Here is a 21568-nt window from a genome sequence, read left to right on the forward strand (position 1 = left end):
ATTATTTTTTATGTTCACTGTAGGGTGAAAAGTGGGAAGATGTTTTTGTGCAGTAGCTTTTATTTAGCCATATATTATAATTTATTTTATAGCAAAATATATAGCTATTTTTATTTTATTTAGGCCTATTTTTTATATTTATAGGGCACAATTATTTATGAGAAAAAATAAAGACGATTAAGAAGTAAAATAAATTTGTTTAAAATCATGTAAACACTGTAAAAAAGAAAAGAAAAGTAGCTGCCTTACATTTTTAAGTACAATCAACTTGAATGTTTAAGTCTTTCAACCTAAATGACAAATAAACGGACTTAAAATAGTTGAAAATACTTTTGACATACTATAGCAAGGCATAGTTATGTAGTGTTGATTAATCCCTTTGGTTTATCATAACATCTAAACTAAATGTAGAAAGAAAAAAAACCTAAATTGAATGGAAAGTTCAACCAAAAATGAAAATTGTCACTATTTACTCAACAATTCAAGAAAGTCATACAGATTTAAAACAACACGAGGGTGAGTGAATTAAGAATTTTGACGTGAACTATTCCGTTAACTGCATGTGTCCAACCCTGTTCAGTGTTCTTTATTTTGCTGTATTTATTCAAGACTCCAACTGCACTTGGACTAATACCTGAACAAACATACCAAGCTGTTACGTCACTATCTGGAATAATTAGTATTCACATTTCACATAAACAGTCTTTCAAATTTTATTGATCTACAATAACATCAACAACATATTTATACAAAAATAAAATCTAACAAAGTAAAAATGGTTGCACGCAGCAAGGTAGTGAACAGCATTACGGTCCATTAAAGTGTGTTAGAATTATTAAATGCATCATATATTAGGTCCCCTACTCTTTCAACATCCAACTTATGGGATTTCTAAATAATGCATTACAAGTGCTGTGGATTGTACAAGCATGGTGTGTTCACCATATATTTGCATATAAACTTGCTCAGTCGACCATCGACCATCACATATGATTCTATTTTCAAACTGGAATGGTAGGCTATATTCATGATTGTGAATCACACAAGTTTAAGGATCTTTACAATAGACTTTCAAAACCCATCCCACATTTTGACTTTTACTTAATAAACTGTCGTTCAATAATATCTTTGACAGACACACTACTTTTTAAAAGTCTGGGGTCGTTAATTAATTGATGTTTTTTTAAGGATGTCTTTTTATGCTCACCAGCTTCATTTATTTGATTAAAAATACAGTAAAAACAGTAATATTGTGAAATATTTTTTTACAATTTAAAATAACTGTTTTCTATTTGAAAATACATTTATTCCTGTGATAGCAAAGCTGAATTTTCATCAGCAATAACTTTGTCAAGTGATCCTTCAGAAATCATTCTAATATGTTGATTTGGTGCTCAAAAACATTTATAATCACTATCAATGTTGAAAACACTTGTGTTGCTTAATCTTTTTGTAGAAACTGTGATACTTTTTCTAATTTTTCTAAAAAGTTCAAATAAACAGCATTTATTTGAAATAGACATCATATACTTTTATATAACAATGTGAATGTGTTTGCTTTTACTTTTGATCAATTTAATGCATCTTTGCTAAATAAAAGTATCAATTTCTTTAAAAAAAATTGCTATAAAATCTCAACCCCAAACTTCTGAACGGTGGTGTACGACTCATAAATGTAACAGATCAGATGACAGAACTCTTAAGTTTCATACCCCGAAAAGTGATGCTTCTCTTCCAACTGACATTCACTTTCTTGCTCAGTGCATTTCCTTTCTGTTGCCTGTATCTTTGGTCACTGGGCCATTTGGACCACCACTGCTTTCCAGGCCTTTTCTTTGTCAAAATCCCTTAGTGTGCCATTTGATGTGTGTTGCTGTAAGAAAAGAATGAGATGGTGGAAAAGAAATGGTCCAACAACCACCTTGAGATCTTACTTTGTTAATCACAACATCCCCCATGTGTGTTTTCACGGAATCAAAGAAGCGGAACAACTCTGCCATTCCAGTGTGATTGTGTTTCATGCTACATTTGGCACCGTACAGTACAGTATTCCTTTATTAAAATTTATTTTTGTGCTAACATCATCTGCACAGTTATAGTCACAGTACAACATTTCCTGTACTCTTAAATTGACCCGTCAATCATTGTATTGGGTGTATGTTTGTGTGTTTACCTCACAGTGCTTTTTGTGTAGCGTGTCCCATTCAGTACCTCCCATGCGGAGCTGGCTCTTGTAGGAAGCACACTTTATTACGGTGGCTAACGTCAGCACCGCCTGCACCAGCAGCAGTCCCATCAGGACAAGCAGCAGAATGTCATACGTCTGCTGCATGCACAACATACATACACATACTTAACACGCTTCAAACAACCTTCAAGATGGGTGTGAAGGTGAACATGTATCTGAATTCCTAGTTTAAAGGGATAGTTCAACCGGCATGCTTCTTATCTGAACTGATTCAGCAGAGTTGTTATTGTAAACTATTAAAAATGGTTTTCTGTAAGATGAAAAAAAAAAAACATTTAAATTTGAAACGTTGCCTTGGCAACTCATTTAAATAAATAAGTTTAAGTTGTAGTATTAAAATGACAAAAATAAAGGCTTAATAAAAATGGATTAAAAAAAGAGCTGCTCTCAATTAAAATACTGTTGGGTCACTCACAAAACATGTCTGAAACAATGATGTCATTGATATCCAACCTGATTTCAATATTGTAGCACAGAACAATATTTTCAGCACAGAGCAATGTTTTCAATATTTAACAACTTATGAATGTAGACTACACTGAATGGACTAAGTTTATATGCTTTTTTTATTTTTATGGCAGACATGCTCGCTCTGTCATATGGAAAAGTATGGGTTTTCATAGAAGAATAACATCATATTGGGTTTGGAGAACAAGAGGGAAGTGTTATTTTAGTATCATTTATATACTATTATAGTATTTATTATTATTTTGATTTAGCTTTTATTTTTTGAGTTTGAATTTTTAGTTAAAAAAATGTTATTTCTAGGCATTTTTTTTATATAATTATCTTTCATTAAATTTTCATTAAAGTTTTAGGTTTAGTAATTTTAGTATTTCAGTGTAAACATATTTATTTCAATTAGCTGCCAAGGCAACATTCTAATTTTCAAGTTTTTCATCCCCCCCAAAAATGTCAGCTTTATTCAATTACCAATTTTTATTTTTTTATAGTTTTAGTTAACAATAACAACTGTTGGAAACTCCGAAGCGAAGACCAGGAGACTCAGTTGTATCTTCAGCAGGGTTCTTTATTGAGAATGTGCTGTTTAAGGGGTCAAAAAGGTCAAAATCTGACATATTGGAACTCATTTGATTTGATGCACAGAAATGACTCACCTTGACTAATGTCACTTCATGCAGAAAGATCTCAATAAAATTAATCACACTGCTGGACAAGAATCCAGAAGCAGAGAAAAGCAGTGGTGATGTCACACTACTTATAGCAATCAGCATCTCCACCTACCGCAGTGGAAAGAAAGAGAGAGAAAAATAAGGAGAGAGAGCGAGAGAGACAGAGAGAGAGAGAGAGAGAGAGAGAATGCAGGCAGTTAAATGAATGAGAATAGAGAATGTAGAGAATGTCCTTTAGGGACGTTTGATTGCGTTGCGTTATTGCTGGAGAGACCCTGATGGTGACTCACCAGACTCTTGCTGGGGTATTCTGCCACCACATGGCTGGCAATGGCAGTGGGGAAACACTGCAGACCGATCACACACAAACAACCATCAAAAACCGAACGAAATCATTTATAATCTGAAATGGAATAACATTTGATATAATAAGCTGAACTCACAGCTACCAGAATCCAGAAGAAAGTGACAGAAAGGTATGGCTCTGGGAGGAGAGCACCCAAATTGAGAGCAATAATTCCTCCGAATACAGCGGCGATGCCCAGTATGACCTCAATTACCTGCACCAGAGAAAGAGCAGCAGATCTACAGTGTTCTTTGTGTTGATATACAGCGGAAACAAACACATACACTCACATATGATCCCATTTGTAGGCAACTCACGGCATAGGCCTTGAGAAGACGTGTGGGGAACGAAGCTGGGGTCACAACCACAGGGCCATCAGACACTGGCTGGAGGAAAGAGATGGATGATAGCAACGAGGAAAAGAAAAAGAGCAGAGAGACATGAGCACATATAAAATGCAAATCACATAAGCTAGAGACAAATACGGTAAGTCATAGACATCACATGGTGATGATAGCTGGCAGGGATTTAGCATAAAAGGATTTTGCATTAAGACAAATTTTACCGCAAGAAAAGTCTGTAAAAATAGGACCCAAAGTACTGCATTAATTTTTCACAGGTGTTAAACTTGTATTTTTTGAATTACGCATTGCATTGAGTTTAGGGTTTTAAGGAAATGTCCATCAACGTAATGGATAATGTTCTGGCAGAAAATGACCAATAGCTTTACATTTTCCTATACAGATTTATTTATCTAACAGTGTGTCTCAGTCAGATAGAAAGAAAATGAAGATAATTCAATTGAATCTCAATTTCCACAAGCATGCATAATTCATAATGAAATATCGTAGATCATTTTCCGATTGATTTCACAATTTGCATAAACACAGGCCAAAAATGATGATATACTGCAGTCAGTCGATACACATAAAAGGTCAGACACACATTATACACACCTTGCAGTGTCTGCAACAGTCCTCCGCTGAGCGAGCTGATAGGATGACAGTACTAGCCGTGAGCACTTCCAGCACAATAAGCAGGAGCAGGTTAAAGTTAATCTTTAGGATGACAGATAGCAGTAACTGATTTAAATGTATATTTTTTTTTACATGAACATCATAGCTTACTGTCTGTAGAGCACTGTAACATGTAAACATGCAGTTTATTTAATAAATAAACTTAAGAAACCTTATTTCTTCCAAATCGTTTAAAATGACTTTTGCTATTGTCATATTATAAAATATACTAGTTGCGCAAAACCATTTAATTTGGATATTACCACATGAAACACATATTTTTTAGGTTACCTGACAAACATTTTAGGTGTATTAGAGTTGTGATGTTCTCACATTGATGGCTGAGGGACTAATGGCGAGTTTACATCCGAACCACACCAGACACGTGGTTGTCACAGCAAAGGAGGACACGTACACCAATTGAAAGTCTGAGACCTGTAAACATTATATAGGTTACTTACTGTATTTGTAAAAAAAAAAAAAAAAATGTGAATAAGTATTTATCTGCCAAAAGAAAAAGAAAAACTCAACCAGGGTGATTGTACAGAAGAATACACCATGATTCATAGCCATATGAATCGAAAACTTGATTGATGAACAGTGTTTGACTAAATATTATATTGATTTATAGAATTAATGTAATAAATATTATAACGTTATATTGATACTTTCGACATTACTGTGTGTAAAGCAGTTATTCCAATAAAGATGAGTAGATAAATAGAGATTTTAGATGAGTGTGTTCACCTGTAAAGCTCTGCAATATAATACTACAGAAAACCTTGTCATGACAGCCTTATACTCGTAAAAAGTAGCTTTCCTACTGAATGATCTACATTGATTTGTTGATTTTTATTTACTGGAGAAAATATCCACTTACTGCAACTTGTCTGTTCTTGGCAATGGCAAAGCTCACCACTGCAGCTGGAATACTCTTCAAGCCAGAAACAAAACATATATCAATGTCAAACTGACCAGTGGCCTCATCCATGAGTATGTAGAAGAGACACTCACAGATCCCGCAGTACAACGCAGGTAGTCCATTGCAGCTGGAAACACATTGCCCATATAGAGAGAGAAAGCTGCCGCTATCAGCAAGCTGCTCTGGGGGTTAGATACAGATGAATTTAAGAAAAACGGTGTGTTAAGTCTCTTAGCCACAGGAGTGAAAATCTGCTGAGCCAAAGCTCTTACCCCTATGACAACGCTGTACAGCCAGATTCTGTAGCTAAAGCAGGGATGTAATGGCCCAGGCCGATCCAGCTGCAGGTCACTGGCCCTGACATCCACCGTGTAGCTGTCTCTCTCCAGCCTCTCCCGCTCCAGATGCCGACTTAGCGTTCCTACCCCACTGTTTCGCTCCAGGGTGGACATCTGGGCGTAGCTGAACACTTCCTGGGCTGATGCCTCGTCTCGTTGCATCCTGATATCCATGACCCCAAGAGAACCTGCATATAAATCACATATATTGACTAGGCAAAAAAAAAAAAAGCACAGAGTGCAAACTTTTACAGAAGCAAGTAAAGCATATGGCTTATATACTATTGACATTGCCATGTGATCCTTTTAATGACACTACCTCATCCCTATTCCCTTTAAGTGGCATTCAATACATGACACTTCTTCCTTTTCTAAGTGGATTTAAAGGTCAACCAACCACAAACCTACATGTATGAAGCATTATATATATATATATATATATATATATATATATATATATATATATATAGGATTGCATTCCTAGCAGCATTATGAGTTTGATTGAACTCTGATGAACTGATAAAATCTTGAATGCAATGCAAGTCGCTTTAGATAAGCGTCTGCCAAACACATGAATGTAAATACATTGGCCGATATTGTATATTTAATGGTAATGCATATTAATGTGGGTTGTTACCTAATTTGCCATCCATCATTTCTGTAAAAAAAGAAAACAGGCATTACAACTTTTAAACATTATCCAACTCATTGTTCCCCATGTTAGGTCTGAGCTTTGTTTATTGGATTTAACAATAAACACAATGTACAATGTAACAAATCAAACTACTGAAATACAGTACATGAAAAACCCCATTACCATAGCCCGGTTTAAATGAAACTCAACCAGAAATGAATGAATGAATGTATAGGTCAAATTTTAATGTCAGCCATAACATGGAAATAATTATCTGCAAAATGATATTGGTCAGATTTTTAATATCATCCCTAGCCATTCTGAACAACAACATCAACAAAAACAGCTAATGACAATCACACACATGGTCAATATTCTCACAATTTTAAAAGAGCCAGCCTGAACAGATTTACTTTTAGCATGTTTCATTAAATACATTTTCATAAAATTTTCCCTAATTAGACACAGTAAAACATATGGTGGACCATAAAACTCTGGCTTTACAGTGACATAACCGCAGCCTACTCTACGTGACCCGCTTTTTTACAATTTAGAGACAGCAGGGCCTTGAAGGAGCTCCAAGAACACAAACCCATACTAAATACACTATTTTCATCTTTGCAGTGATAAAATCATAATATACAAATATGAGCTCTGAGTGTTTTACTAATAACTACCAAAAATATTTTTGGTCAACAATAACGAAATAAAATGCTATCAAACAGCTCCCTCTTGAAAACCCACACGCACAATGAATATAAAGCACTTTCACGTTATTACGTAAACAGCCACAGGAACACAGAGCAATAAAGAGGATACAGTGCGGGGATAATGCATGAAGGCAATGATTCATAAAAAAGTTTGAAAACACACCAACCCCTCCTCCCTCAACCTATGCACCACAACTTCATTCTGAGCCTCACTTTCTTCCCTCCGTTCATTCATCTTATCTCTCCAACCCTCTTTATCTTAATCTCTGCTTCCCACTCACCTGCCTCCAGCTTCGTTTATTTCGGCTTAGCCCACCTGTTCCCCTGTTCCTGTGGAAGTCTAAGGTTTTAGTTGTACTTTATCTTTGTCTTCTTCCTCTTGTTCTTCTCCTCTCTCTCTGTCCCCTCCACTCCAAGTCAATAAAAACTTTTGGAACGCTTCAAAGCCTGGAACAGAAAGTTGCGAGTGTTGCCCTGCCAGCCAGTTTTAGCCAGTGAATGCAAATGGAGCAGAGATGGGGCTCAGATCAGGGGCTCTTACTGCTCTGTTCAACTCAATGAGAGAACTCACACATAAATCAACACCCCCTCGCTGCCATACACACAGAGAAAGAATGCACACAACCTAGAACGACTTTCCCCATGTGCACACACAAACAGGCACCCACAATGTTTCTTTTCTTTTTTTTTCCTCATGCATGCGAGTACATGTACACTACCAGTCAAAACAGTTGTGTATTTTTGTGGAAACCGTGATACACTATTTTCAGGATTCTTTGATGAATAGAAAGTTCAAATCGATTTTTTTTTGTAACATTACAATGTCTCTACTGTCACTTTTGATCATTTTAATGTACCCTTGCTGAAGTGTTATTTTATTTTTTATCTTACATAACCCAAACCTATGAATGGTAGTGTATCAGTTTCCACAAAAACATGAAGCAGCGTAACATTGATAATAATAAATGTTTCTAAAGCAACACATCACCATATTAGAATGATTTCTGCAGGATCATGAATAATGGCTGCTGAAAATTCAGCTTTGCCATCAAATAAATAAATTATATATTTTAAATATTAAAAAAGTTATTTTAAATTGTAATAATATTTTAAAATATTACTATTTTTACTGTATTTACTGACCAAAATAAATCTTAAGAGCACAAGAGACCTATCTCAAAAACATTAAACAATTGTAATTATTATCCCAAACTGACCTGTAGTATATGGCAGAAAACAAGATACGCATATACAGTTCTTGTGCATAACAAGTTCAAAGCTGTGTAGTCCTGCAATTCTCTCTTGGACCCTCCCACTTGTGCCTTTGTTTTACTGGAGTGGACAAAACAGACCAGAGAATTGGGACATCCCATAGAGCTTCTATAACCAGTGGGCTCATAAACAGTATTTTGTCACACATACCTTTGAATTAATTGAATCCAATCCATTTTTTTTGAGAATCATAAATATAACTGTGTACCATTGTTTGGTTTATAGGTATAAAAGAGATAATTAAGAGAAGAGTGATTACTGTAAATTCTCACGGCTGTATTTGTTGCAATGCGACTGTTCAAAAGTGTCCTTGAAAGGCAGTATCCATGGAGACCATTTAAACAGCCCCCTTCCAATGGCTGGCCACCACACTTCACTGCCCTCTGAATATGCTCAACAAAAAGATCACACGCTCATGTGGACACGTACACACACCAGAGGTATGGCAAACCACTGAAATCCCTGCAGAAGCATTATTGATTCACTGAAACTTAGCTTTAAATAGTCATCTTAGGGGTTTATGAGGCAAGAGAGTGTAAAGTTTGTGGGCTGTAGCAAAGAGAAACGAAAACGAAAGAATGTTTCTTTTCATTTTCACCTAAATCATAAGTAAAATGTCTCTATAGTGGCATGATGGGAAAGCTCACATACCATAAATGCCTAGTGGTCCTTTAAGGTAGGGTAGGCAATTTAAGAGAGGCTAGCAATAGCAAGCTAGCATTAAGGTGTGCTTACATGCCATGTCATAATTACCGCAATTACGCGATTTTAACTTGTAAAAAGATGTCCCCGTAGCACTTGTAATTACAGCTTGTGAGATGGGAATTGTCTGAGAGCTCCGAATATAATGTCATGTGTTGTCATCATTTTAAGACTATGGGAATTAAGACATGGCGTGAATGTGTACCACCTGACTGCTGCAGAATCCTTTTGCCATTGATAGTGTTGCCATTGAAACGCATAAAGTCTGACGACGCGCTCAGAGTAGAACGTCACGGGTTGTCATCTATCACGGTTACGACATGGTGTGAACGCAGCATAAGCTCATTGTATTGGTTCAGGAGGAACTGTAAAAGGCGGCCCGCTGTTTGTTTACGCCGCCCGGTGACTGTCTGTCTGTCTACAACTACGTGCTGATGATGTGTGATGTCTGCGCGAGCAGGGTGGAAATACACATGCTGACAGGCAGGCAGGACATTGGACGGAATTCAATGATTTCACTGACATTATTTGGTCCTGAGACTTCCACAGAAGATATATGCAGTAAATTTTTTTATATTTAGACCAATTATATTATTGATTGCTACCAGGATGTGAAGAGAGTTTAAACCAGAATAACAATGAAAGAAATTGCCTATCCTGCCTTTTTAACCTTTATGAAAAATATTCTCATAAAGCTATATGCTCTTGTAAATCTGGGGTCAAAGTAAAACAAACTAAAAGGCATAATGAAGGGGGGCATCTAACTCACAGGTTACTCCTTTCTATATTAGCCTGCAAACTGTCTCTCTTCAGCCCAGACCCCTTACCATTTGCTAACCACTTCCCGCATAAAAGGACAATGCTTCTCTTGTTCCTTTTCCTTAAATCCCTTTCTTTTCACTTTTCTGACTCATATATCCCTGTCTTTTTCATAGCATTCCTTCATGTTTCTCTCCTCCCCTGCTGCCCCTCTCCCTCAATCGCATCTGTTGTGCCTGTAAACATTGTCTGGTTTGCTGAGATTAAGTCTTCTTTAACACAGTGCAAACAACTTGAGGGCTGAGTTGCGCTCCAAAGTTACAAAAACACATTTCTCTAGAAATCAAGAGAAATCAGCTAGCAGCATTAAAATTCAGCAAGCAGCATTAATAAGCTCAGTGGTTCTCAGCTGGTGAGGAGCATACTGGTCATAAATGTGACATAAAAGCTAATAGGCTAAGGGAGGAAATGCTATGCAAGTAATACATCCAACCATATAGTCATGGGTGAAATAAATACAATAAATAGCCTTATTAAAAAGTATAGTATAGCCTACGTTATTTTTTTCCTTTATTTAATAAATGAAGTTGCAATTTCTTCATTAATTTAATATATTATAATAACAAAATAAATAGCCAATTATTATGGAAGGCAGCTTGTTATGAAGCCCAACCTTAGAAACAATTGTTTCCGCCACGGAAATGAAAAAGATAACTGCGAGTTTTATCTCACAATTCTGAAATATAAACTCGCAATTCTTAGAAAAGTAAAAATTGCGAGAGAAAGATCAAAATCGGGAGAGAAAAGTAAAAATTGCGATTTTATATTTTGCAATCAATCTGACTTTATAGGCTACCTCGCAATTGCGAGTTTATAGCTATCACATTCTCAGAAAAGAAGTCAGAATTACAAGAAAAAAAAGGTAAAGGTAAAAAGTCGCAATTAACGTACCTTTTTTATATTTTGTGCGCCAAAGAAACAAGCGCGCAGCCTAGAAATTTGTCTTTGGATTTCCTTTTTTTGCGGTAACGTAACGCTCTTTCAATGGCATCGTTGTCAAAGAAGCTGGTAAAGTAGGTTTATTTAGAGTTAACTAAGTTATCATGAGCATTGTAATGTTTGAAGCGGATGTCATAAAAAATGTCAGTAGACCGGGAAGATTTTAAAATGAGCGGTTCATTCATAAATGGTTCAGATTCATGCTTCAAATAGAAAACCGGAAGACAGAACACGAGACGAGAGCAGCGCTGAAAAGGGGCGGGGCTACATAGGGTCTAATAAATGGCAAAATATATGAGAAAATGACATTTTATATCTTCCTTTTTTATATAAATTAATTTAATATATTTATAAATTAAAAAAATAGGTGTTTTACATTTTAAAATGTATAGGAGAAAATATTTATTATTGGTTGCAGCATCAAACCACTGAAATTCAATATTAATTTAGAAACCCATTTTGTGCAATAGATAGTTCTGGTTTTGGGTCATCACTTGATGTCTAATTTACAGTAAAATCTGGGTTCTGCAACACAAGCAAAAAAAAAAAAAAGGAAAAAAAGCCTATAAATAAAATAATTCCAGAATAAATATCCCGTGTCTATAAAATAAGACAAGAAGCATGTAGTAATGTATTTTGTAGTAATCTTTATAAAGAACACTGATTTAGTCACCGAGTGACTAATGTCATTAGAGACACAGCACATCAGAACGTATTGCAGGCACATTCTGAATCAGTCGTTTCAGTCGGGGATTCACAGCTACAATTCTGCAACTCCATGCTGATAATAATTCATTTTCCCAGACAAAACAGACCCCCGCACACACACGTGACACGTAAGAGTGTAAAGTCAATGCAAGACATGACGACACCAACGAAACCCAAGCATGAAAATACTAACATGCTCATCTACATTTACAACAGTTAACAAGACTTCAAGAACACTTCTATTGTACATTATTGTGAGTTCTCGATGGAAGTCTTACGATGATGACGTTTTATATACATCTACTTACAGCTGGAGATCAACAACTCCATGTGAGAGATTTCGATCGTATATTTACATTGGCAGCCACATTCTCCGCCCACATTTTACACACATGGTTGCTGATAATAAGAGCAATATCTGTACAACTGAGAGGCATCATTTCAATGCTCGAAAATACAAATCTAGGAAGCATATTTAGTAACATCTATAATCAGTGCTGACAATGATTGAGTTGTTTTCTATCCCAGAGGATTAACTCTTTGCACCCCTAAGCCATGATGTCGTATACCAGAAAGTGGAACCTGCTTGCTGTAGCGATCATAACAATGCCACTTTTTTGGGTCATCACATTTTTTCATACCGCTTTAATATTCCAAGTGGAGGTACTGCATCTAACAAAACCATCATCTGTCACAAGTGTTATTCCATTTTGAGACGACTTGCAAAATGGCATTGTTTCCTTTATGGCTGTAACCTAAAACACAGATCAAGTCCGTTGAGAAGAGATCACCACAGTCTTAGATGGAGAACTACGAGTGCATTGCTACCGCCCATGAATGAACACATTTAGATCGCACTGCTAGAGTCCTGGAGGAAGTGCACGTGTCAGGATCTCAGCATGCTTTGATGAGGTCTGGAGGTTTTAGACGATGGATCCCTTTGAGGATGACAGATGAATGGAGCGAATGCGCGTGGCTAGCGTCTTCTCCAGGTCGTGCAACACGTCGGGGCAGCAGTTGTCCACCGGAGTGTTATAGAGCAACTGTTTAAATGGCTCAAGCTCTATGAGACCTGCCATGTTCTTCAGGAAGTAGCCCTCGATGTAGGCCGACAGCTCAGGTGCCTCCAGGAACTAACAGAGAAGCACAGGGAAGAAAAGACTGAGAATGTAAAGAATATTCCGTATACATGCCAGATGGGGAAATTATATCTAAGAACACGTGAGATTGTAACACAAACAGACTGCCATTACTTTAGCATGGTTGTAGATCTCCACACAAGTTTCGGTGTTGATGTTCTTGGCGCAGATGATCTCACAGTGTCTCTGTAATGCCTCCAGCTGGAAGAACTTAGATGCAGAGAGGAGCTGGAAGAGAGGGGGAAAGGAGAGAAGTTGAGAATATAAAAATATAAACCTCAATATAAGGCTCATTTTATATTAGCCTGATATAACCATAAATTAAATTACACCATAGTATAACATTTGTGTTTTGTCATTGTAAATGTCATTAAAAATCATTTTCTGGTTATGCTGGTTGCAAAACTCTTCACGTCCTGATAGCAATCACTAAGTTAAGTGGTCTAAATGTATTTATATGTATATATCGTCTGTGGAAGGCGTAGGAAAGTGGAAGGTGTTCGTCCAATCATTGCATGGGGTCTGAATGTCATACCTACCTGCCAAACTGTATAATTTTCCATACCTCTGCGCACCCTGCTCGCGCAGACATCACACGTTATTAGCGCGTTTCATGCTACGCAAAGTTAGATGTCAGTCACCCAGCCTGAACCAAAACAACAAGCTTATACAAGCTTATGGTTCACGCCATAACTACTGTAATTTGGAAAAGATGGAAACCCGTGACGTTATACTCAGAGCGGTTCGTGACAAAAATTGATGCGTTTTAATGGCAAGATTATCAATGCCGAAATGAATCTGCACCAGTCAGGTGGTACAGTGCTCTGTAAGGTCAGCTCATGTTATGCGCTTTAACGCCGTCTCTTGTGACACTTTTGTTTGCTCCCTGTTGTACGTGTTGATGTGTTTTGAAGGACGCTCTGAAGAGAGAGTGGGATCCAATGCTTTTTTAAAGCTAGCTCACTATTGCTAGCCTCTCCGAAAATTGCCTACCCTACCTTTAAATATAAACGTTCTAGATAACATAAGGACCGAAATGGAATTAATAATACTTACATCCATAACCTCAGTGTTTCTGATGTGAAGTGAATCGGTTCCACCAAAGTACAGATACTGCATCACCAGCTATAAGAGAATGCATTAGTCAGACGCAACAGACCATAATATAAAAATGAGCTTTCACTCTCAATAAAAGTTACAAAAAAATAACAATAACAAGACATGCTTGCATCTTTTCAGAGCATTAGTGTAGGAGCCAGACTGTACCTGAAATACATTGTATTTGACATGGCTGATTTCGATACAGGTGTTCTCAGCAGCTGGTCTGTTTGCTAGAAGTAATTTAAACCTTGGGTATAAGAAGGAGAAGTTAAAACAATGATAAGGTGCTGTAATAAGGTACTGTAATTGAAACAACAAAGCACAAGTTAAATGTCACTGCATGCAATTATACAGTGATTCCTTTTAGTTGGATGCAGTTCATCAACTGACCTGTTGGAGGCGGTAAAGAGCAAAACTTTGTGAGCGTAGAATGGCTTGCCCTCCACCAGGAAGGTCACATCTGACATCTCCTTGTTGTTTAGAAAATGAGGATCTGACACACAAACATATCACAGATGCATTTTTATTAGTCGCAATTGTCATCTGAAAATCAACAGCATGTCAAAGTTGCTGTCAATAGAGCTCAAAGTGTGCATCCAAAAATACAAATCCTGTCATCATTTACTTCACAATTCTCACAATGTTCCAAACCCATATTACTTTCTTTCTGCTGTGGAACATAAAATGAGAATGCTTTCAAGAAAGTTCTGATTGTTTTTTTAAGAATAGGGAAAGGGGAACGAGCTTTTAAAGAAGCAAAAGCACCACAAAAGTAGACAAAGTGAATTATGCATTATAAATGCAAGTCCGCTGAGGCCAGGCGACTTGCCAAGCTTGCCAAGGCAACTATTTTTTTTTACATTTTTAAGTTTTTCACCTAATATTTATATTTTGTTTCAGTTTTATTCATATTAACGAAAATAACTTTTGTTGGTTTTCATTATTATTTTTTTTACCATAGTAACACTGAACAAAATTATATTGAAGATGGAAATTAATTAAAAGAAAAACTGTATTTAACTGCTGTATGTCCTCTGTCTCCTTTTGTGTTCCACAAAAAAAATAAAGTCACACTGTCTGGAACGACATGAAGGTGAGAAAATGATGACAGAATTTTCATTTTTGTGTGAACAATCTCTTCAACTTGCATTTAAATATATTTTTTAATGGCAGAACCACCCACAAATGACATTTTCACTTGACATTTCATTAACAAAGAGAGTGCTCAGTTAAATTCAAAAAGATACATTTGTTCTGGTCATAAAAAGCTTGCAGTTGATTGTCTTTTACAGAGAGAACGGCACAACCTGATATCTGGTGCTACATACCCAGTCTTGACGTCTGTTTCCTCTTGATCTCGGTGAGTTTGGGGATGGGATACGGCCCGTAGCACTGAGTAAATAAAACAGCCAGCTGCTGACTAATAACTTCATTCTGCAAACCATGGGAAAGAGTAAAGGGTAAGACCCCTCTCATCAAGTCCCATTGGAAAACAACACATTTTTGACTTGCTTGAGGGTGTTAGCAATGCAAATGAAAGGGTTATTATGTATATGTGTGAGCTTGCATAGCAAAAATCACAGCATCTGTTATTGAGAAGTATCAATGCTTGGTGTTTTTTGGGATCAGTATTTTGTTATAGAGGTGAGACGAGTGTGTTGCGTGCAGGAAGATGTTTAAATCCCTGTCAGATCGCTCCCTCTGCAGTTTGAGCGATCAGCTTCTCTGAAAGATTGTTAAAGGTTCCTCATCAACTTGACATTTCTCTCACCCGGCCTGCTTCTGTCTCTACAAATCACCTGCTGTCAGCACAGCACCACTATTTCCTCTCTCTCTCTGCCTTTTCTTCTCTTGGTCTCTCACTCTCTGTACTAACAAGCAGACACGCATTATTTGTGAAGGTTGAGCAGGGAGCGGAATCTGTCAGTCATCCCTGCAGGGTTCAGAGGAAGGTTCCTTGACTCCACCATAGATCAACCTTGACAAACACACTCACACATACACCTACTGTTGCCCCAATGGAAGGAAGTCCACGTTTATCTTTACTTCCTGTACTGTCTAATATGCTGTAGAGGGAGTAGGTATACAGTAGATGTGTGAAGTAGATATAATGGTCAGTGTCTAAGGATTTTTTTTAGCACCCTAGGTTTCAAAGCAAAGCTCACTATTACATAACACTGTGGGAGGACGTCAACAGAACGCCCAATTCAAATTATGTGAGCTTCTGCCTTCACTTCCTGTTCTGAAGAACCAATGTGTTCCCGAGGGTTCTGGACTCTAAAGATTCTGAGAGAAGTAATCAGATTTCTCAGGCAAGCTAGTAGCAACACCAAGATCACAGGTTTGATTCCCAAGGATTTCACATACTGATAAAGTTTAAGTGCAACATGCTCTGAATGAATGTGTCTGCCAAATAAGGTATTATTGTTAACAAAAATCAGTGTTATTTTTTACATTATTAATACAGGCTAATATCATAGTATCATAGTAATATTTTGAATTGGATTTTATTTTGAATTAAAATTTTACTTTAAGTTTTTAGTAATGTTGTTATGTGATTTTGTCATTTTTATTATTTTGTATTTTAAATATTTATTTATTTTTTAAATCAGTTGTAGTAATTTTAGTCCTTCAACTTAAACTTATTTTATTTCAGTTAGTTGACAAGACAACATATTTATTTGTTATTTTTTTCAAGTTTTTGTTTTTCATCTAATATTTATATATTTTATTGCATATTCATTTTTAGCTTTATTTCAATGAATGATTTTCAGTAGTTTTAAGTGCAAATTAATTTGATTAGTTAATAAATAAAACAATAAAAAATAAAACATAAATGTTCAATGCAATATTAACTATAACAACATTTTTACAAATATTAGCACTGCAGAAATCTTGTTTAGTTGTTACAATTCGGCTCAAATAAAAATGAAATAAATTAAAAACTATGTATGAACCACTAGGTGTATACTGTAAACTGAAATTGAAAACCAAAACACAAAGAAAGAAAAAAAAAAAAACAGTGACATTTTAAAACTATAATAACCATGTTGCAAGATGAAGAAATGTGAGGTCAAATGTAAAAATTTTAGCTTGAAAGTTTTGCTTGTGTGTTAGTTCACCTTGCTGGCACGCAGGATCTGGAACATGAGTGGGAGGCCGTGTGTTATGAGTTCCTCTGTGTACTCTTCCTCTTCAATAGAGCTGAACTCTTTCAGCAGACCCTGGATCAGTGGCCGCCGGTGCTGCAGGAAACATGTTCTCAGGGACTCCAGCCAGGTGTGCAGCGTCCAAGGCACGCCTGATACACAGAATACACGACAATCACCTTTATACTTTTTAACAAGTAGGAATGTTATGCGATCAGTAATTTGAAATTGACTTTGAGCTTTTTATGAAAGTATTACCATTCAAAATTATGGTTGGAAATATTTTTGAAAGAAGCCTCTTATGTTCATCAAGGCTGCATTACAAAAATACGGTAATAATGTGAAATATTATTACAATTTAAAATAACTGTTTTCTATTTTAATATATTTAAATATATAATTTATTCCTGTGAAGTCAAAGCTAAATTTCCAGCATCAGTCTTCAGTGTCACATGATGCTTCAGAAATCATTCTAATATGCTGAGTTGGTGATGAAGAAGCATTTATTTTTTATTATCATTGTTGAAAACATATGTACTGCTTAATATTTTTTAGGAAACCGATTTTTTGGGATTCTTTAATGAGAAAGGAACAGTATTTATTTGAAATAGAAATCTTTTGTAAGATATCAAATTATTCTGTAGGTCACTTTTGTTCAATTTAATGCACCCTAGCTTAATCAAATTATTTATTTCTTAAATAAAAAAACACAACACCTTTTGAATGGGAGTGTATTTACATTTTATGAATAAAATATATGTAGTGCTTGCCTATGCAAATTATTTTGGCACAAGCCAAAAGAGCCCAAATATTCTGGTGTCCAGACATAACTTGGGTCCCTCCTTCAATGCAGTTCCATGCAAACTGTGCCAGTTTTATTACCAATTTTTGTCAAAATTTTTCCAATTGTTTAGAAAAACAATAGCACACCTTAACAAGCTATGCATTACCTTAAGCTACATGTACTGTAAGCATCAGCACTGTGTACACTACATTCTAACTTAAGTTCTGCAAATTCATTGTAATACCATTATGTTATTACTGTAGATACTATAAGAGCACTGACCTAGACTTCTGATATCCAATGTGATGTCGACATAACCGTGTTCAGAGCTGTGATACATCGCCTCTCTCAGAGCTTTGAGTTTGGCTTTCCCTGTGCGGGATGCTTCAATCTTGAGGGAATTCCTCTCTTCCATCTCTGATCCCTCAGCCAAGATCTCCTGCAGAGACAGAACATCCGCCTTCCCCTTTTCCGACTGCGACAGAAGCTTGCAGAACACGTTCCTGCAGCACGAGGATGATACGATTTTGCAGGTTTTATTAATAAATTACGAGACTGTGTGCGTGCGTGTGTATTTGAGTGGTGCGTGTGTGCGTTTGCGCGTGTTACCTGTGTCCGTGCGCAGCGGCCAGGCTGTAGGAGTTCATGTCCCCTTGTGGTGCGGTGGAGATGCCGCTGCGGTACATGGTCCCAACCATGGGGTCTGCTCCTCTCTCCAAAAGCAGACTGACCAGCTCAAAGTTTCCTACAGCAAACAAACTGCTGAGTCTTCTCTTGTGGCCTAATTCAGTAATTGGAGAAGGAAGTGGCGCTGTTGTCCGCAGTCTGCAGTGTGAGCTTTCTTACCTGCAGCGGAAGCTAACTGCAAAGGCGTCTCGGTGTAGTTCTCCATCCCGTCCTGCAGAGAGCCCTCCACATTAGCACCAGCGTCCAGCAGGAGCTGAGATAAAAGGAAAGAGAGAGTGTTTAACTAGCGTGTAAACTTCCCGCCGGGATTTAAAGGGTTTGTTCACTCAAAAAAGGAAATTCTTTCATCACTTACTCATTTCGTTCCAAACCCGTAAGACTTCCGTTCATCTTCAGAACACAAAGGAAGATATTTGAATTACAGAATTTCTGTCCCTCTATTGAAAGTCTATTCACTCAAATCTATGACGGTTTGAAGTGTTCATAAAGAGATCATTAAAGAAATCCATATGAATTGAACAGTTTAAACCTAGTCTTCTGTAGAGACACGATCGCTTTATAAAATAAACTGGTTTCATTTAGGTTTTCATACACATATGAATATTGATGTTCTAACTTGCACAGAGCACTTTATACATGTGTATAAAAGCCTAAATTAAATCTGTTTATCATATAAAGCGGTCGTTTCTCTTCGGAAGACTTAAATCGCTCAATTCTTTTACAATGTTTATTAATTTTTTGAATCACAAGTGTTATAGGTAAATAGATTTTGTGGTTTGAAGATTAATGAAAGTCTTATGGGTTTGGAACGGCGTAAGAGTGAGTAATTGATGACAGCATTTTCATTTTTGGGGGAACTATCCCTTTAAAAAGAGGCATTAGCTCTGCCAAGAGACAATGACAGTGAAATAAGCAAACACATAATGAATCATAATGGTTGTATGACTTAATGATAAAATGAGAGAGCACCAAGCACTACAATTCATGCAGACAAGGTTTTCAGGAGAAAACTGATGCATACGCTACAGGAATTTTATTCTGACTCAGTTGTTTGGCTCAAAAATCTGCCGAAAGGTCGGGTGGGAGAGAGAGGTCACTACCTGCACCACGGGGATGTGCTGGTGAAGTATGGCGAAGGTGAGAGGCGTAGCCTGCCGGGTCTCTGGGAAGACTGAGGGGTACTTTTGCACTGTGTTTGGCACCTACGAGAGGTACAGGGGACAGAGCAGGGCACAAGTGAGAGAGATGGAGACCTTTAAAAACCTGTCCTGGGAAAAGTGCAGAGATGCTGCGCTCAGCTGAAAATATGGAGATAGGAGAGGAGCTTTGACCTTTTTGCCACTTTATAGGAGCTGCCTGCACAGCATATTCATATACAGCATACACACACACACACATATATATACACTATCATTCAAAAGTTTGGGGTCTGCAAGATTTAGTTTTTTTAAAGAAATTAATACTTTTATTCAGCGCGGATGCATTATATTGATCAAAAGTGACAGTTAAGACGTTACAGTTAAAATGTTACAAAAGATTTATATTTCAATAGAATGCTGTTCTTTAGAACTTTCTATTCATCAAAGAATCCTGTGAAAAAATATCACGATTTTCATAGAAATATTAAGCAGCAATAATAATGCTTCTTGTGCGCCAAGTCAGCATATTAGAATGATTTCTGAAGGATCATGTGACAAGACATTGATAATAATAATAATATATTATTATTGTCAATATTAATATTATTATCAATAATGGCTGTTGAAAATTCTGCCTTCCTATCACAGGAATAATTTAAACGATCAAAAATATATAGTTTATAAGATATTTTAAATTATAAAGGCCCATTCTCACCAGGGATGATAAAGGTATAGTTTTTTTCAAAATTTTAAAGGACAGCAGAGTCCACTCCATAACTATAATGATAATGATGACACAAGAGGAATGATATCATTGCAATTACTTTCAGAGCGTTTTTCCAGCTGATGAACGACAAAACTGTAGTGTGTGCTTATAATAAACAGAATGTTATCATTCGTTAGTGTGGACGTTAATATAGTTATTGTTATAGTTATCATTATTGGTGTGAACGGGCCTTAAAACTATTTCACAATATTATGTTTTTTTTCTACTGTATTTTTAATAAAATAAATGCAGCCTTGGTGCGCATTTGAAAGGCTTAATAAAGTGTTAATTAAAACTAGGAAATTAACATTGATGTTTGCTTTAGGATAACAAAAAAAAAAGAGGTTCAAGGAAAAAGAAATATTTGCGATTCTACACTATTTTAGATAATTAATCATTTAAAGCTAGGGGTAGGCAATGTTTTTCAATGTTACTGTTACACTATTTGAATCTCTCTTCACATTCTGATAGCACCCAATAATAGAAGTGGTCTTCTATGGGAGTCTCAGGACCACAAAATGTTTGTCCAATCATTGCATTCGGTTCGAATCAACACCAAAATGAATCTGCAGCAGTTAGGAGGTACAAGTCAGAGCTCTGTAAGTTGTTTACGTTCATTATTATTGTAATGTTATGTGCTTTGAGACATGAGTTAATTTAACGGCATCTCTCGTGACGCTTTGCAGACTTCGCTCTGGCTGTGTGTGTTCAGGTGTTTTAAAGGAGGCGTGGCTTCAGAGACACTCAGGGAGGCTGGGATCCTATGCTTTCAAAGCTATAGTCTCTCTGAAATTGCCTGCCCTAGCATTAAACTGTGATATTGATTCATGATCATGATCACCTTTGTACAGATAGTCACATAATCTTGCTTTGCTTCCAATATATATATATTCTTAAGTTAAAAAATTGAAGGTTAACTTCATAACATCAGTATTTTCTATACAAACAAGTCGAAAGTCTTGTGAAATGTTTCTAAAGGTGTAAGGCTTTGCGAGCGGAAAAAACAGCACCCGATT

The 21568-nt window shown here is 36.6% G+C and overlaps 2 protein-coding genes across 6 annotated transcripts in view; both read right to left on the minus strand.

Moving 5' to 3' along the window:
• Positions 1-454: 454 nt before the first annotated feature.
• Positions 455-8707, minus strand: mlc1 (modulator of VRAC current 1). 3 transcript variants are annotated; one of them, XM_079621911.1, is made up of 13 exons: positions 8565-8704; positions 6641-6661; positions 5938-6191; positions 5758-5847; positions 5624-5677; positions 5077-5178; positions 4684-4785; positions 4045-4113; positions 3825-3941; positions 3672-3728; positions 3367-3489; positions 2174-2326; positions 455-1873 (listed from the first exon to the last, which is right to left on the minus strand). In XM_079621911.1, exons 1-13 carry the CDS (start codon positions 8611-8613, stop codon positions 1793-1795), a joined length of 1272 nt encoding a protein of 423 aa, XP_079478037.1. In that variant the 5' UTR covers positions 8614-8704; the 3' UTR covers positions 455-1792. The 3 variants fall into 3 exon arrangements, with proteins under 3 accessions (XP_079478037.1, XP_079478039.1, XP_079478038.1); XM_079621913.1 differs by lacking the exon at positions 8565-8704 and adding an exon at positions 7629-7903 and having other exon boundaries at positions 692-1873; XM_079621912.1 differs by having other exon boundaries at positions 695-1873; positions 2174-2323; positions 8565-8707.
• Positions 8708-11706: 2999 nt separating this feature from the next.
• The window catches only part of btbd11b (BTB (POZ) domain containing 11b), a 64124-nt gene continuing 54262 nt past the window's right edge, over positions 11707-21568 (minus strand). For 2 of the 3 annotated variants that reach the window (XM_079621896.1, XM_079621897.1), the window contains exons 9-19: positions 19748-19849; positions 18807-18900; positions 18570-18705; positions 18243-18463; positions 17150-17328; positions 15356-15461; positions 14418-14520; positions 14193-14274; positions 13983-14051; positions 13041-13154; positions 11707-12920 (exon numbers count right to left, since the gene is read on the minus strand). In XM_079621896.1, coding sequence (XP_079478022.1) covers positions 12711-12920; positions 13041-13154; positions 13983-14051; positions 14193-14274; positions 14418-14520; positions 15356-15461; positions 17150-17328; positions 18243-18463; positions 18570-18705; positions 18807-18900; positions 19748-19849 — 1416 coding nt within the window. In that variant the 3' untranslated portion in view covers positions 11707-12710. The remainder of the gene's footprint in view (positions 12921-13040; positions 13155-13982; positions 14052-14192; positions 14275-14417; positions 14521-15355; positions 15462-17149; positions 17329-18242; positions 18464-18569; positions 18706-18806; positions 18901-19747; positions 19850-21568) is intronic. The other variant, XM_079621898.1, reaches the window with a different exon arrangement.

The sequence above is a fragment of the Phoxinus phoxinus genome (assembly GCF_949152265.1).
Source record: "Phoxinus phoxinus genome assembly, chromosome: 8".
Lineage (NCBI taxonomy): Eukaryota > Metazoa > Chordata > Actinopteri > Cypriniformes > Leuciscidae > Phoxinus > Phoxinus phoxinus.

Excerpts from the sequence above, each read along its gene's own strand:
- mlc1 (XM_079621911.1), bottom strand. The coding sequence starts at position 8,613 with ATGCACAAGAACTGTATATGCGTATCTTGTTTTCTGCCATATACTACA. Across the intron at positions 6,662-8,564 it reads TTTTCTGCCATATACTACAG|AAATGATGGATGGCAAATTA; the intron begins GTCAGTTTGGGA and ends CTTTTTTTACAG. Across the intron at positions 4,786-5,076 it reads TTAGTCCCTCAGCCATCAAT|ATTAACTTTAACCTGCTCCT; the intron begins GTGAGAACATCA and ends GTCATCCTAAAG.